The 15,575-nt window shown below is 38.6% G+C and overlaps 1 protein-coding gene across 1 annotated transcript in view; it reads left to right on the top strand.

The window, feature by feature from the left end:
- lrmda (leucine rich melanocyte differentiation associated) overlaps nt 1-14,265 on the top strand; it is a 1,173,034-nt gene extending 1,158,769 nt beyond the window's left edge. The window contains exon 7 of the mRNA XM_051923742.1: nt 13,555-14,265. Within this exon, the coding sequence (XP_051779702.1) occupies nt 13,555-13,634 (80 nt within the window). The 3' untranslated portion in view covers nt 13,635-14,265. The remainder of the gene's footprint in view (nt 1-13,554) is intronic.
- The last annotated feature ends 1,310 nt before the right edge of the window (nt 14,266-15,575 follow it).

Genomic DNA, 15,575 nt, shown 5'->3' with positions numbered 1-15,575 from the left:
TTAGGAGACAATAATGACAGCCTCCTGTATGACTGGGTACCCACTTTTTGGATTTCTTTGTCTGTAGCTTGTAAAAGGCAGAGCTTGCAGTGGGAATGGCTTGCAGTTTCATTTTCGACTTTGCTGTCGACTTACAAAACAGTTTATTAACTTTTGGACAAACACTCTGTTTTCTTCCTGATCCATCATAATTGGAAGCAACAGTTGATGACAAAGGAGTATACTGTCATTAAAAGAAAATGCTGTCAATAACAGCTGAGGAATATCCGTGTATTTTAATAAGCTGAAAAAGTTAAGAAGCAGACAGCTCTTCTGCCACAAGATTTCAAGTAAAGTGAATGACTCATGGAGTGACATGAGCAGTACATTGAAGCAAAGTTTAATTTGAGCAGTTTGTTATTTCTATTCATTGTGTGTAGTACATTATTAGATCACCACTAAATGTCACGCCAAGGCCCAATGCTTAACAGTGCTGAGCCACAGTGGCAGATACAAAGTGGAAAAAAAGAAGGATTTATGTCCAAAAAACACCTCATGTATTTGTATGACACACATTTAATAATTCGTAATGTTTATGTAAATTTCATATTGCACTATATATGTAAAACATGTTTTATGTGTTGATGGCACCTGAAGCACATGCATGTAATTTAGCCAGCCACATGTCATTTTTATTTTAATCTTTTGTGTTTTCCCCTGGAGACATAAAGCTAAAGGCAGTCATCAAGGTTGAGAAAGCCTGACAGATGCAAAAATCCAAGTGTTGATATCTGCGCATTACTTTATGACACACAGCAAATTTTGTATTAATAGAGTGAAGACATCTTGTGCTGCCTTTATTGAATTAGTGTGAGCAATGATTTTTTTTTTGCAACGTGATTTTCTCTACTTTTGTTAATTTGGGGCATTTCCTTTGCCAATAATATGTGTTAAACAGACATACACCACTGCATTTTAATAAGTAAAAGCTTCTGAGGACTGTAATAATTGTAAAGCTTAGGAAAAATTAATTTTCCTGTTGCTTTGGTTCTACATTGCAACATCATTATATCTTGAAAATGGGCAAATACAGCCAGATTTCCAAACAAAGGAATAGAAATGGACACAAAACCCTCCAAACAAGCTAAGGGAGGTGGTCAGCTGTGGCCATCTAAAAAGGAAAGTGCAAACTTCTGACCAGTGTGGTGGATAGCCAGATGCACCCTGAGTATGGAAGGACCGGGGGAGAAACTATTTTCAAGACTGTTTCTCCTCCGTACTGACAGAGGGCTTACAGCAGGGACACGGGTTATGAAATGGAAGCTCAACCCGCCACACCAGTTAAGATAGAATTTAAATATAAACATTTCAGTCTTGTGTCAAGTAATGCAGGTGCAAACAGTGACGTACTATAAGATTGGAATTCAGCTAATATGAAAGAAATGAATGTTGCATCATGTACCATAGTTAATGTTAGTGTTTGTAGAGTTTCCTGCAGGGCACTTAATGTGGACCTGGACTTAGCACCCTGTGATCGTTAATTAGACTAAGTAGTTAAGAAAATGGATGGATGGGCAGACACACGGATGGGTGCATGGATGGCTGAACGGATGGAAAAATCCCATTTAAAATTTGATTCTTATTTCAGTCCCGTGCAAATTTTTCATTCAGTGCATAAGCTGCAAAATTTTACGATTATTGTGATCGGAATTGCTCACATGACACCTCTAGACAGTACAGAACTTTGAAATCATAGTGTTCGTCACATTCTTGACTTTGTCTGATGCTCATTAGGAAAGTGTAGCTAATTGAACATTAGACAATCTAGATGAGAAGAGGTCCTCACAGGTGGTGCAGTGGTAGTGCTGCTGCTTTGCAGTAAGGAGACTGTGGAAGATTGTGGGTTCGCTTCCTGGTTCCTCCCTGTGTGGATAGCGTTGAGTACTGAGAAAAGCAGTATATAAATGTAATGAATTATTATTATTCAGCCCAACAAAGCGCGTCAGTCCTGTCCGCTTAATTCTTCCAAAATAGCATTGTCAAGGTTTGAATGTTCCTAAAGGCCTACTGTCTACTACACTACTTGATAGCTTATTCTGTGTGTCTATGGTTCTGTGTGTGAAGACAAACTTCCTCATGTTTGTACAAAATTTACCGTTAACAAGTTTCCAACTGTGTCTGCGTGTTCTTGATAAACTCATTTTAAAGAAAGGCTCGATTCACTGTACTAATTCCCTTCATAATTTTAAACACTTCAATCACATCAACTCTTAATCTCCTTCTGCTTCTATTACAATATTATAACTTTGTCAAAACACTTAATCCTATTCGGGGTCACCGGTTACCAGAGCCTATGCCAGCATCACATCACTGGACACAAGATAGAATACAGCCTTGGACAGAGCACTAGTCCATCATAGGGAGTGATCACACACAAACGGGGCCAAATTGGAATCACCAATCAACCTCACCACCATACCAGATGAAAACCCCACACAAACATGGGGAGAAAGGACAATAACTGGCTTAGCCCTCAGCACTGGAACCATTTTGGAATTGGATAAATGGTTAATATAATATAGGGAGAAAGTGTAAACTCCACATATAGTGACTAGACCCTGGAATCAAGCTGCCAGAGCCATGAAGTAAAGACCTAGAAGCTTTTGCTTTTGAATAATCTTGCCAAGTTCTAACTGAGGGAACTTGCCCATAAAGAAGGGTACAGAATGCAAATTTGGCAAGGAAAGTGTTTTGGATTAGCTTCACAGAACCAGACCAGAATCACACTTAGACTCTATAAGGTAGTAGCCATTGTGAAGCACCTATAACAAACCCCTCACCCTCAGGTGATCATTTTTCTTACAATGTCATCATGTCCTCCTTAAATATTTTTTTTCATCGCAGCCTTTATTTTGAAGAAAATCTGAAAAGACTTAAACAATCTACACAGTGTTCTTTTTAGCAAATAAATCTTCGCAAATGAGGAGCACTGGCAGAGGAGTGGAATTTGAGTTAGTGATCTCTGCTATTTTTTATATAGCCACCTAGCTATTAGTCTGCTTTTCCCACCAAGACTTTTCTGTATCCCTAAGACTAAAACTCCTATCCTGGTAATATGAATTTCATGTTGTTGTCAGTGATTATAGAACTTAACTATTTTTTGTAAGTTCATGTGAAATTTCGACAATTTAGGAAAATGTAATGGTATTATAACTTGGTGTAGTGGATAAGAATCTTGACTCTAAACCACAGGGCTGTGCGTTCAAATCCTAACTCTTCCCAAATGAAATGGTTGTTTAACTTGTCTGTGCTCTAACTATAAAAATGCATTTAAACAAATGTGCTAAAAATGTGTCATTTTGAAATTCTTTGAGATGATGTTTGCTATAGAAAGGTGCCGTATAAAATAAGCATTGTTTGATTGTTCACTTTTGTTTAGTGTTGCCATCTCACAGCTTCAGAGATCTGGGTACGAATCCCAAATGATCACCATCTGTGTGGCAACTGCTGCAACATTCTGGTCTCCTGTCCAGGATTTGCTCCTACCTTGTTGCCCCATGCCACATAAAAAGCCTGTTCAGAAAATGGATGTTCATGAATTTTAATAATGTAATGTATTCATAGCATGAACATTTTTGTATTCACATTTCAACCATATTCTAAATATGCTAAATGGCTATTTCTGATCAATGTTCTATATGTCCTGTGTATTTAATGCCAAAACACTCACTGCAAAGACAGAGAGAGGAAGGTCATACTCTACATACGTGCACATTTACTTGAGTAAATCAGCAAGTAGCCGTGTGTTGCTCATGTCGCTACTCGTTCACATTTGCCTGTCGTTTTCAGGTCAGACCGAAGGTTCTTTGAAGTGCAATCAAAAATTATGAATTTGCATACTGTCAAGCTAAACTAAGGCACTTTCTTTACCAGATTTGCATTCCCAGCCCTTCTTTTAAGGTCAAGTACCCTCCATTTATAACTTGTCAAGATTATTCAGACCCTTAGCTCTTTTATTCATGGCTCTGACGGTTTAGATAGTCATTTGAAAAGATCAAGAATTCCCAGGTCTGGAGATGACATGCAACAATAAATTATGTTGATTGCCTGAGTTTTGAGGTTTAGTTCAGGCTAGTGGTAATATATTTATAAAAGCGGCAACTACCGCTAGATTCTGTTTGCCCCAGGCCAAATACGAGTGAATGCATTCCTTCCATATATTATGTCTCGTGATCATTGATTTGTATGCTAATAGATTTTCATCTAAAAAGACGTGTTATTCCACATTTAAATTTCTGACATTAGCCTTAAGGTCAAGTGTCATTCTGTTTGAACCTTTCACAGCTGATGAAGACATTTTCAAACCCACATTTCACTAAAGAGCCACCTGCTTTGAGCGTCCAAGGGTTGTGGTGCAGTTCTCAAATTATATACTATAAAATGACACTCACAAATCACAATTCTGTGACTGTAACCAACACTGGTGTATAACATAAAGTTGTCGATTAAAAAAATATGGAAATTGTATAAAAATATGTAAAGAAATTATCTGCCACTCTGATTAAGAGATTGACTTTCAAGCTTAAACTTTTATGCTTGAAAGGATTATCATGGAGAATTGAAACAAACTAAATCCATCCATCTAGTTTGTAAGTTTCATTTTTCCTATTCAGACTCTTGTGAAATCAGGGCCCAGAACAAAGAATGTAGGGAAAGAAATGAGTCTGATATGTTAGGCCAGTCAGTCACAGAGTCACTTGTGAACACTGGGAAAATCTAAGAAACATCAAAGAGTGATGAAAAAATATTTGTGTGAGAAGATCCACACAAACAACTGGAGAATGTCTAGCTTCTGTAGTAAAGACACAATTAACAAGAGGCTTGGGAGTCATAACTGAAATTGTATTTCTGTGAGTATTGCATGTGTAATGAAGTAGATAGATAGATAGATAGATAGATAGATAGATAGATAGATAGATAGATAGATAGATAGATAGATAGATAGATAGATAGATAGATAGATAGATAGATAGATAGATAGATAGATAGATAGATAGATAGATAGATACTCACTCACTCACTCACTCACTCACTCACTCACTCACTCACTCACTCACTCTCTCTCTCTCTCTAACGTTTACCCCCCCTGTGGAATTGAAGAGTCGCATTGTGTGGGGGAGGAACGATCTCCTGAGTCTGTCAGTGAAGCAGGACAGTGACAGCAGTCTGTCGCTGAAGCTGCTCCTTTGTCTGGAGATGACACTGTTTAGTGGATGCAGTGGATTCTCCATGATTGACAGGAGCCTCCTCAGCGCCCGTCGCTCTGCCACAGATGTCAAACTGTCCAGCTCCATGCCTACAATAGAGCCTGCCTTCCTCACCAGTTTGTCCAGGCATGAGGTGTCCTTCTTCTTTATGCTGCCTCCCCAGCACACCACTGCGTAGAAGAGGGCGCTCGCCACAACCATCTGATGGAACATCTGCAGCATCTTATTGCAGATGTTGAAGGACGCCAACCTTCTAAGAAAGTATAGTCAGCTCTGTCCTCTCTTGCACAGAGCATCAGTATTGGCAGTCCAGTCCAATTTATCATCCAGCTGCAGTCCCAGGTATTTATAGGTCTGCACCCTCTAGGTAGGAATTAATAAAGTAGGCATTAGTAATGTGCTTTATTAGCTTCACGCATTTGTCAATACATGAATTTTTCTGCAGTGCATTTGTCACCACAAGCTTTTGTCAATGTATTTTAGTTGAGCCACTTAAGAGTGTTTGTGTGTGTGTGTGTGCGAGTATGTCCTATGATGAACTGGTGCCCATTTTCTTCAGGAAAGAATCCACTTCACCTATAAACTTGTAAGACATGTTCAGAAAATGACTGGATGAAAGTTAAATGAGAAGTTCATTCCTAAAGTCAATAATTAGGTAGTGTTGCCCTTAAGGACGGCCAAGCTCACATATATAGCGTATAAAAGTGTAAAAATCAATCAAGAAATAACAGAGTTATAGTTGAAAATAATTAAGGTGGCACCATTGCTGCAGCTTGCACTTCATCAGACAACAGCTTTGAACAACAACTTGAAATTGCAATGCGTCAGTCTGTTGCATCCGCATTATGTATGCCAAGAAACTTACCATCACAGAATGATGACATAAAACTGGATGCATCAGTAAAAGCTGAAATAGCGGTGTTTTAGAGCAATGGCAAGCGCGGGCGTTGTTTAGAACAAGTGTATCAGTATCTGATGATTGTGCCGCCTACTTCAGTGGAGGCAGAGCGTGCTTTCTCAGTGGCTGGCGTACTTCTGTATGAAGGTGTGCTCTTGCCTGGACGACCGCACGCTGGACACATTGCGCTCTTATTACCGAACTAAAGATACATGTACTTATACAACAGCATGAACTGCTTGTAGATAAGGTTGATCTTTTATTTGTGTCAACATATTGCAGTAGTTTTATTAAAAATAAGTGTTGTTCGTTCTAAAACCGTTCACATGTGAGATGCCCGGGAATGAAATGCGGGATTCCCAAATTCCTGGGAATGGATAAACCCATCTGGGAATGGATTCCCTACTGGAGATGAATTGTACTAAAGCAAAGGAGTTAGAGGTGGACTTCCTGTGCGCAAGGTTGTTCCATGAGGTCAATCACTATAATGATGTGGGGTGGAACAGTAGGTGTAAATCTATAAATACCATCTATCCATCCGAACTATAAACTAGACAAGGTGGAATAACAAAGATGAAATGGCTTGGAACAGGCTGTCCTTTTTCAGGAGACCATCTGCTGGAGCTATTTTACTAGTCCATAGTGTCCAATGTACAATACTCTGCTGGGGTGGTCCGGAGGGAAGTAACAGCACTTAGGGGATGAGAAACACGTGAATAAATTGATCAGGAAGGCCAACTGTTTGACAGCACTGACCCTACACTAACTGGAGGCAGAGGCAGAGAAGAGAATGATGGCCATATTAGAGGTCATCATGACTAATGTATTCCTGCCTTCTTCTTATCTTTTGTCTTGGAACACATTTAGTTACTGTTACTTTTCTTACTGTTTTGGATTGTGTTTTTAGGGTCTGTGTTGCTTCTTTAACAAGATAATTTCCACTTAGGGTTTAGTAAAGTATTATCTGTCCATCGTTTCATACGTACACAAGCACTTTGTCATGATGATTAAGGCCAAGTCATTGTGCTTCTCTAGAAGCAAGCATAACCCCGCCATCATAAATGTTGTTTTTGTACATATATGTATAATTGTTTTGAAGGGTGTTGCACAATCCATCGAGCCCATGAGTGCCACCTACCCTTTGTAATTGGCATAATCATTAATGTGAAATTGGTGCCCATTTCTGAAAGCTCGACTGACTCAGTTAGTTGATGCAGATTTTTGATACAAAATACTGGATTTTCCTTGCCATTACATTCAGTGATCTTTATTTAATTTGCTATTAAATGAGCTCTTCTCCCTGCAGTGGTTTATATCCCTGATCAATATACTAATGAAATCCTACTTGTATGCAAGCTGCAGATAAAAATATTAGAAGAGCAAACTCATTCATTTACTGAATTCACGTATCCATTTCAGGTTCACAGTCAGGCTGAGTGTGTCCTGATAGCACTGGGTACAAGGCAGGAACCAAGGAGGGGATGCCAGATTGTCCTAATCATGAATGTTCAGAGGCAGCATGGTGGCACATTGGTAGTGATGCTGCCTTGTAACTAGGAGACCTGATTTAATATCCCGAGTTCTCCATCTATCGTGTTTGTGTTCACCCTACAAGTTGTCTGGCATCCTGTCCAGGATTGGTCCTGCCTTGCAAGTGATGTTTACCTGTATAGGCTCCAGCTTCCCCATGACCCTGCTTCAGATAAGAGGGTTTAGGAAAGGAATGACTGGATGAATTTCTTGATGTTGTTCTGGAGGATTTTAACATCGAACATGTCTTTTTACATGTTATTTTCCCTGTCTGAAATTAAATACTTAGTTACTTTAAATGCAATGCATCTAGCTATCATGAAGAATTGTGCCAAAAGGACAGTCTCAAGACAAGCTATCTTAATCACATGATTTCAAAGAGGACAGTCTGTTTAATAAATGGCACCTTGGCACCTTTCTGGGGTTTTGTTTCATGGCCAGAGTTACTTTATTTGCTGCTAGTTACATATTTGGTTGGAACTATGTGTAACATCTTGATACGCGTTGTCACAAACTTGACCACAAGTATTAGCAAGGTTTGGGGCAGCCACCCGTATAATTGGTATCCTGGCTGCAAAATCGTAAAAATGTTACACAGCACTGATGTGCAGAAAACCAAGTCCAAAACAGAACTGAGGGAATAGGGAAAAGGTGGAGGCTTTTAAAGGGGAAGACAGGAAGTGAGGTCAGAGGGGTCGGGCTCATAAGGGGTCTTCAACCATAGGCTCAAGCCCGGACGTGACATCACAGGAACTGGAGCCGGCAAGGTCTCCTTCCATAGGCTCGGACCCAGAAGTGACATCAAGAGGACCAGGTGGAATCTCCCGTGAATGGTCTGCAGGAAAGGGAGAAAAAGAGTCAGTGCACTCTGTCACATCCTGGTCTGATTCAGAATTGCCCTTACTCAAGCCCTTTAGCTGCCTCCTATGTGCATGTATGTGACAGTGTTTTATAAAAGATGGTGACAAGGTAAAATTTTCGTTTACATTTTGGGTTAAACCTGTTGAAAAACTAACTTTTGCTTGCGTAATTATATAGAGAATGGATATTAGAGCCTTGACTATTCTTTGATCTGCATTTCCTGGTCCATTTTTCAAAGTTTGTCTTTTGATATGGTTTTAGCATAAATTAATCCTTGTATTGAAAGAGCAAAGGGGCCTTTGGTGCCATGACAAAACTATTTATAAGTGTTGTATTGGCCAGGTGAGTGAATTGATTCATCAAATAGATAGAAGCCTCTAAACTCATTTTGTTACATGAGGGAACACTTTTTTGTGCAGTAGTCCCTTTGTACATAATGTGTATACAGATGCTGGCAGTGAATCAGTAGTGTTTAAAATAAAGTAGTTTTTGGCAACATATCCCTCAAGTTAGGTGTCTATTGTCAAGTCCAATATTTGCTTTTGGAGAATGCAGGAATTCTTTCAGCAATGTTAAGTACTTGAACAGTGCTACATACAGTATCAGTTTTCTAAACAGCTAAATATGGATACTTAATTTTACTCTTAAAGCAGTAATTGTTTTAATTGGCTTTTATATTATTTTGGGACAAAAATGCTAAGTGCCTCCCCCCCTTCTCATTTTTATTAACTGAAGAGCACTGAAGAGATCTATGCTTATTAAGGTCTGACATTTCCTTTGTATGTTCCTCTCAGCCTTCTTTGTATTCTGACTCATGCCAACAGAAAACCTGTGTTAGAGGATCAAGGTGACAAGCTGATTGATCACCTCTGCACCACCTCTGAACAAACACATCTGAATGTGACCTGAGCATTTCAACAATTTCCAGCTCTGCCAACTTTCTAAAGCTGAAGTTCACTTTCAGTTTTGCCAAGAGTAGATCGATGGACTTTGAAATGGTGCTAAACAACATAAACTACCCAGAGAAAAGAGACTGAGTGGTGATGTCAAGGCCACCGGGTCTCCCCTAAACCAAAGGCTGAAGAAAACCTCATTTGACATTTCAAAATGTCATAAGTATTTTCTAATTTTGGCCAGGTTTTATATGATTATGGGTGGTGGTGTTGTGTGTCATGTTATTATCAGCGCACACTCAACATGATTACATCTTGTTACGTTGACATAGGTGTTGAGGCAACATTGGTTAGCACTGCCTAGGTCCTTGCCTGATCATGTGTGGTGCGTAAATTCTCCTTCATTTTCTGAGTGGTCTTTCCCTGCATAATCCACCTTTAGATGTACAGTATGTGACAGGTTCCCTGATTGCTCAAAACTATCCTTTGTGCAGTGGAGTGGTGACCCATCCAGCGTAAATTCTTGGTTTATGCCAAGTTGAGTAGGGGCAGACTCTATCTTCCCATGACCTTGTATTTCAATAAGCAGCAAATTACTGTATATACTCGAATATAAGCCGAGTTTTTCAGCACCCAAAATGTGCTGAAAAACGTCACCCTCGGCTTATATTTGAGTCAGGTCCCGCTGGCCCCTGGTATACGAACAAGCCAGTTCCCCTTTCGGTTTGTGCGCGCCGATGATTTCCGCACATGTTCATTCTCTCCCTGTGCATTCCCTGTGCAGCAAGCGAGAGAGAGAGAGAGAGACACACACACACACACACACACACACACACACACACACACATGCGAGAGAGAGAGCAAGCGAGAGAGATACCATATTGTTTTTGTTGACCCTCTTCTCTACTTACAGAGCTAGTTTACTGTTTTTCTTTGAAATAAATACTCAAAAACATTTAACCTACTGATGCCTCAATTAATGTACGATAATTTTATTGGTATTTATTTTGACTATTGAAACTTACCAGTAGCTGCTGCATTTCCCACCCTAGGCTTATACTCGAGTCAATAAGTTTTTCCAGTTTTTGTAGGTAAAATTAGGTACCTCGGCTTATATTCAGGTCGGCTTATACTCGAGTATATACGGTAAGTCAACACATGGCAAATGTAGTTTTGGTCATTCACCTTTCCTGGATTTTTTCTCTAAGGAGAAAGTACATGTAAAAATTTAAAAGGTGCCAGTACAGAATATCATCACATCTACATAATAATCATAATACCCATCAGTCCGTGTGTTTTCCATCATACCCATCCATCCTTTTATTTTCTTAACTTCTATCAGGGCAGCATTGGGCAAAAAATGAGGACACACCTTGAGCTGGGATGGTTTGCACTTTTGCCAGGGTCACCTTTGCCAGAAACTGAACCATACATTCAGACATATTGAATATTTTAGACTATTGCCAGTTTTGAGCTGTGAATCCTTTAACAGCAGTGCATAAGTGACATGTTAGACCTGAGGTGCATGACTTTGGGCTTCTTGTGAATTGAAACAAGCAAAGAACAGCTGTTTCTTCTCTCATCAGCAACAATAGAAGTTAACACCTGTATGCACATTTTTCCTTTTTTCATAAATTTGTGATTTTTAAGAACATTTTCAAGGTTAGTAACACATTTCTTTTAGCTTCAGGTCTCTTGGCCACTGCACTGAGAAACATCTACTTTTTATAGTTAATGATGATTTGGGTGTATGCGGAAAATGAAAAAATAATGCTTTATATACTCAAATTATTTCAGCGCCACACCTTTTTCCTCAACCACCTACTTACATCTGAAGCAGTAAAATGAAATCATGAGCTGCAAAGTGTCTGTTTGAATACAGGCCTCTGCTTCAGCCCACATGTCCATACAAGAAGAACTTACTCACAGAAACCTTTACATAGGCAACTCACAGCCAAACAATTGAAAGGTTAATATGTCATACACACTTTTGTTAGTCAACTAGCTAGCAAGAAAGCATTAATGAATGTTTGTTTATTGAGTAGATGGCAGGCAAGCTAATTAACCTTCTAGTACAATGAGAGTGGTGGAAACGTGTTACAAAATGAAGAAATCATTGACATTTGACCTGCCAATGGATGACACTTAGGCCAGAAAGTGTTGACAGGCCTGTGGTTCTGTTAAAAATTGTATAGTTTAATATTATTTGAAGAAGTGAAAAATTAAATAAGGCCTCTTTCTGGTTTCACCACAGTGAACATGCAAGCTATTTCCTAGAAAAAAGATACAGTGCACATTGCTAAAGATAAAGATTGAAGCATTCTGTTATGAAGTTCTGATGCACGAAAGTCCAATCATACCCCAGCTAGCCACCAAAAGAGCAACAAAGAATCTTTATAGATAAAAAGATTCTAAGGAGCATACGGACACAATAGGGCAATGCCTTCAAAATAGCTAAACAATTTCCAAGTGCACACATCCAGAAAAACAGAGCAAGGGTTCAAAATATACAGAAATCACCAAAAGCACACAATAAACTTAAGAGACCTCACCACATCATAAGTGCAATCTCAATGAACTGCAAGGGACTGTGGGTTCTCCTCAGCCTTAGTAGGGCTGAGGGCAAACCCCTGACAGTGATGGACATGTGGCCTTGTCTCTTGTTGGACCACCCTCAAAACACACAGAACATAAAAGACGATAAATAGGTGCAGAGGAACTGTATGGTCAACAATGTTAACATTAACATAGGAATCAAAAATGAACAAGAAAGACATAAAAATGACATTTGAATCCCAGCCAGGGAAGAAACCCTGTGAAATCCAACACATACAAATATAAAAGCTCTGTTGTTTTTAATTTTACTTATCCCTATGTATAGTGTGTATATTTGTAAACAAACCCACCTTCGCACTCATGCAAGATCAGTTCTCAATCACCAACTAACCTAACTTGTATATTTTAGGAGATATAAGAAGAAAAATGAAGTATCTCAAGGAGGATCCATTGGGACAAGGGATTCAAAGTCAACATTCTAGATCTGGGAAGCAGCAGTTCTAACCATTTGATACCAGGCCATCCTTAAGCACTATAGCATCTATGCTTTTTAAAATACATGCCAAGGAAATTCCACTTAGATTATGATTTTCTGATCAAAATATGAGTTGAATGAATTGTTGTGTTGTGCATGTCATGATAACACAAGTCAGAGATCTTTATTATTACAGAATTGCTTTTTGTGTATTGTGATAATACAGAAGCGTTAGGGGGAAATGGTAATATTTCTGTTTTTAAATCCAAATAGTCTCTGTAATCCATCTATCCATTATCTAAGTCCATTTTAACCATTACTGGGTAAGTGGGCACTCAAGCCAAGCCAACATTGGACATTCTCGCTCTAACATTGGACAGTATTCTAGTCTGTCATGGTGCACAGTCACATTCAAACCCACTATTGTTATATCTGTTTAAGCTTACAGTTTCCAGGTAACCTGAGGTGCACATCCTTGAGATTTAAGAGGAAAATTGGAGTACCTAGAGCAAATCCACACTGACACAGATGCAATGTGCAGACTCCACATTTATATTAACCAGACCAAGCTTAGAGACCTGTGCGGCGTCTGCACTAACCCTTATGCAATAGTACAAGTCTCATCTTCTTATATTATTTTATAGTTCTGCTATTCACTTCTCAGGCTGAGTGACATGGTACAATAGTGGCACTGCTGCCTAAAAGTTCTTTGGTGTGAATCTGGCCAAAGTGCTGCCTGTGGAGTTTGCATATTCTCCTCATGTCTGTGTGGGTTTTTCTCCAGCTACTTACGTTTTTCTCCTTCATCACAGCATAGATTACTTGGTGACTGAGCTGTCTCCATAAGAGTAAGTATGACCTGCAGTGGACTGTTTGTCTAATTCAAGATAATCTGACACCTTGCACCCAGAACTGCTGGGATATGTACTGGCTCCCCAAAACCCTGAATCTGGGTTACAAAATGCATGGGTGGATGGATAGATTGACTTCTCAAGATTCTAAAAAGAATACTTTTATGGTACAAGCCTCTGTTTGTAACAGACCAAAACTAGAGATGTTCAAGAGTTAATTCCATTTTTTTCTTTCCATCCCCAGGTGTTTTTTCAAAATGTCAGTACGTTTATTATGGAAAGCACTCGGAAGGCAACCGATTTATTCGTGATGATCAACTTTGACAAGCTGCTGCTGATTATTGCTGATGACCACTTCATTTGTTTAAAAAAGGAACCTGAAATATCACTTCGCTGTAATTATCCACTCTAGAGAGCCCTCTACTGCCTCTGCCTTATGCTGACTTCTCTAGTCCTGTCAGAGCCATCCTTCTGTCTTAGTTCTATCAAGATTGACATGATTACCTTTAAGCAGGCCCCTTTCACCAAAGTGACAGACAGCTGCAGCCACGTTTCTGGCCTGACAGGATGAGCACCATGATGGATTGCCTTGCCCAAATGCTTCACAAGGAAGGACAAAGGTCACAACCCCGAGGCAGCTCTGAGCATGTGCAGCCCCTTCTAATGGGTTTCTTGAAAGTCATATACAGGGGTTTCACATGTTGTTTTTTTTTCCCTCAACAAAGTGATGTGCTCCTGAAGTGATAACATTCCTCATTAGATATTTTTGAAATTAATTCCTGATGTTCAATAATGTGGTTGATGTTAAAAAGAGCATTGTTTTAAATAAACATCACTGTTGCTGTTGATAATGGCCTGAATTTTAGTGTAGAATAACTGTTTTTTATTGTTAATGGATTTTGATATCACTGTTTATGTACCACAGGCATAAGGCAATTAAAGTAATTAAAATTGCTGTTTTCTGTGAATATTCTGTCATTATTCAGGAAAAATGTAACTTATAAGTAGCCTGGTGTTTTTCCAATTTTAGAACATATTATACAAGCTAAATGTAATATTTACAAAAAATACACATGTAAAATGATTGTATTGTTATTATTGTAAAAACTATTAAGTAATCACAGTCTTAGCAATCTCTAGTTTCTGAGGAATTTAAAATTGACCTTCTCCTTGGTGTCTCCCAAACTGACAACTATGTGTGTTTTTAAAATAGCACATTAGTTCACCATATAAAGCATTTTACACACAAGAGGAGCCAGATCACTCCAATGAGATTGTTTCCTTAAGGTATAACTGATTTGTCTTAAATTCTCATCTAGATTATTTTCTGCTTCCACTGAATGATCTGGTAGTTTGTTCCAGATTTCAAAGTGCCTTTGCATGGTGAATGCTTCCTGGATTCCAACTTGAATCCACTTGCCCTTAATTTCCATGGGTGTCCTGAAGTTCATGATTCAATGTTTAACTAAAATACTTTTTTGGGATTAACTTTAATCATTATCATAGGGTCATTATTGTCACATGTACAGTCAAATTCTAACTTGTGTGTGATAATCAGCATACAACCAGTCACCACTCTCTGGTGCCATAATCAGTTACTACTACTACCTTACCTTGAACCTTCTGTCTTCTTTTTCTGAAATAGCCCCCTAAGTTTGAATTACAGTAGAACATGAACTTAAAATCAAAGTATTTACCCCTGTTAGATTTTTCTGCATTTTATTGATATAGCATAGAAACTTGTTGTATTCCCTTATTGCTACTTCTGTGAATTTTTAAAGCTTGCATGAAGTCCCCACATGGACTTTTCTACCTGACTTGACTTGGTAGTGTATTCTGAATGTTTCTTTCTCTGAATCTCACTTTTTATTTTAACTATGCTTTAATTTACTTTTCACTATGTGTTTCTCTTCAAGTATATCACTTACTATCTAACTACAAAATTCCTGCTAGTCACACAATTGTTTTCACTTATTGAACTTTCTTATTTTAATTCAAAACTATTCCGAAGCTTAATCAAAACTATAAAGTTCATAAATGCCTCAAAGAATCACACAGAAAAGAAAAACTCAATCTTATAATCCTACAAGGCCAAACCCTCATAAATGTGAAACAATAATAATAAATACAGTATTTATTAATAAAAATAGTCTTAATTTCCAAAACAACAAAATAGTAAAGACGAGACATGGTTTATTTCTTGTATAACCCAAAATCACAAAAGGAATACCTTAATGTGCTTTAACAGGCCCTGTTTCTTGACAG

The sequence above is a fragment of the Erpetoichthys calabaricus genome, chromosome 2 (assembly GCF_900747795.2).
Source record: "Erpetoichthys calabaricus chromosome 2, fErpCal1.3, whole genome shotgun sequence".
NCBI classification, from domain to species: Eukaryota; Metazoa; Chordata; class Cladistia; order Polypteriformes; family Polypteridae; genus Erpetoichthys; species Erpetoichthys calabaricus.
The sequence above is the reverse complement of the archived record's forward strand: the minus strand, read 5'-3'. Positions and strand labels throughout refer to the sequence as shown.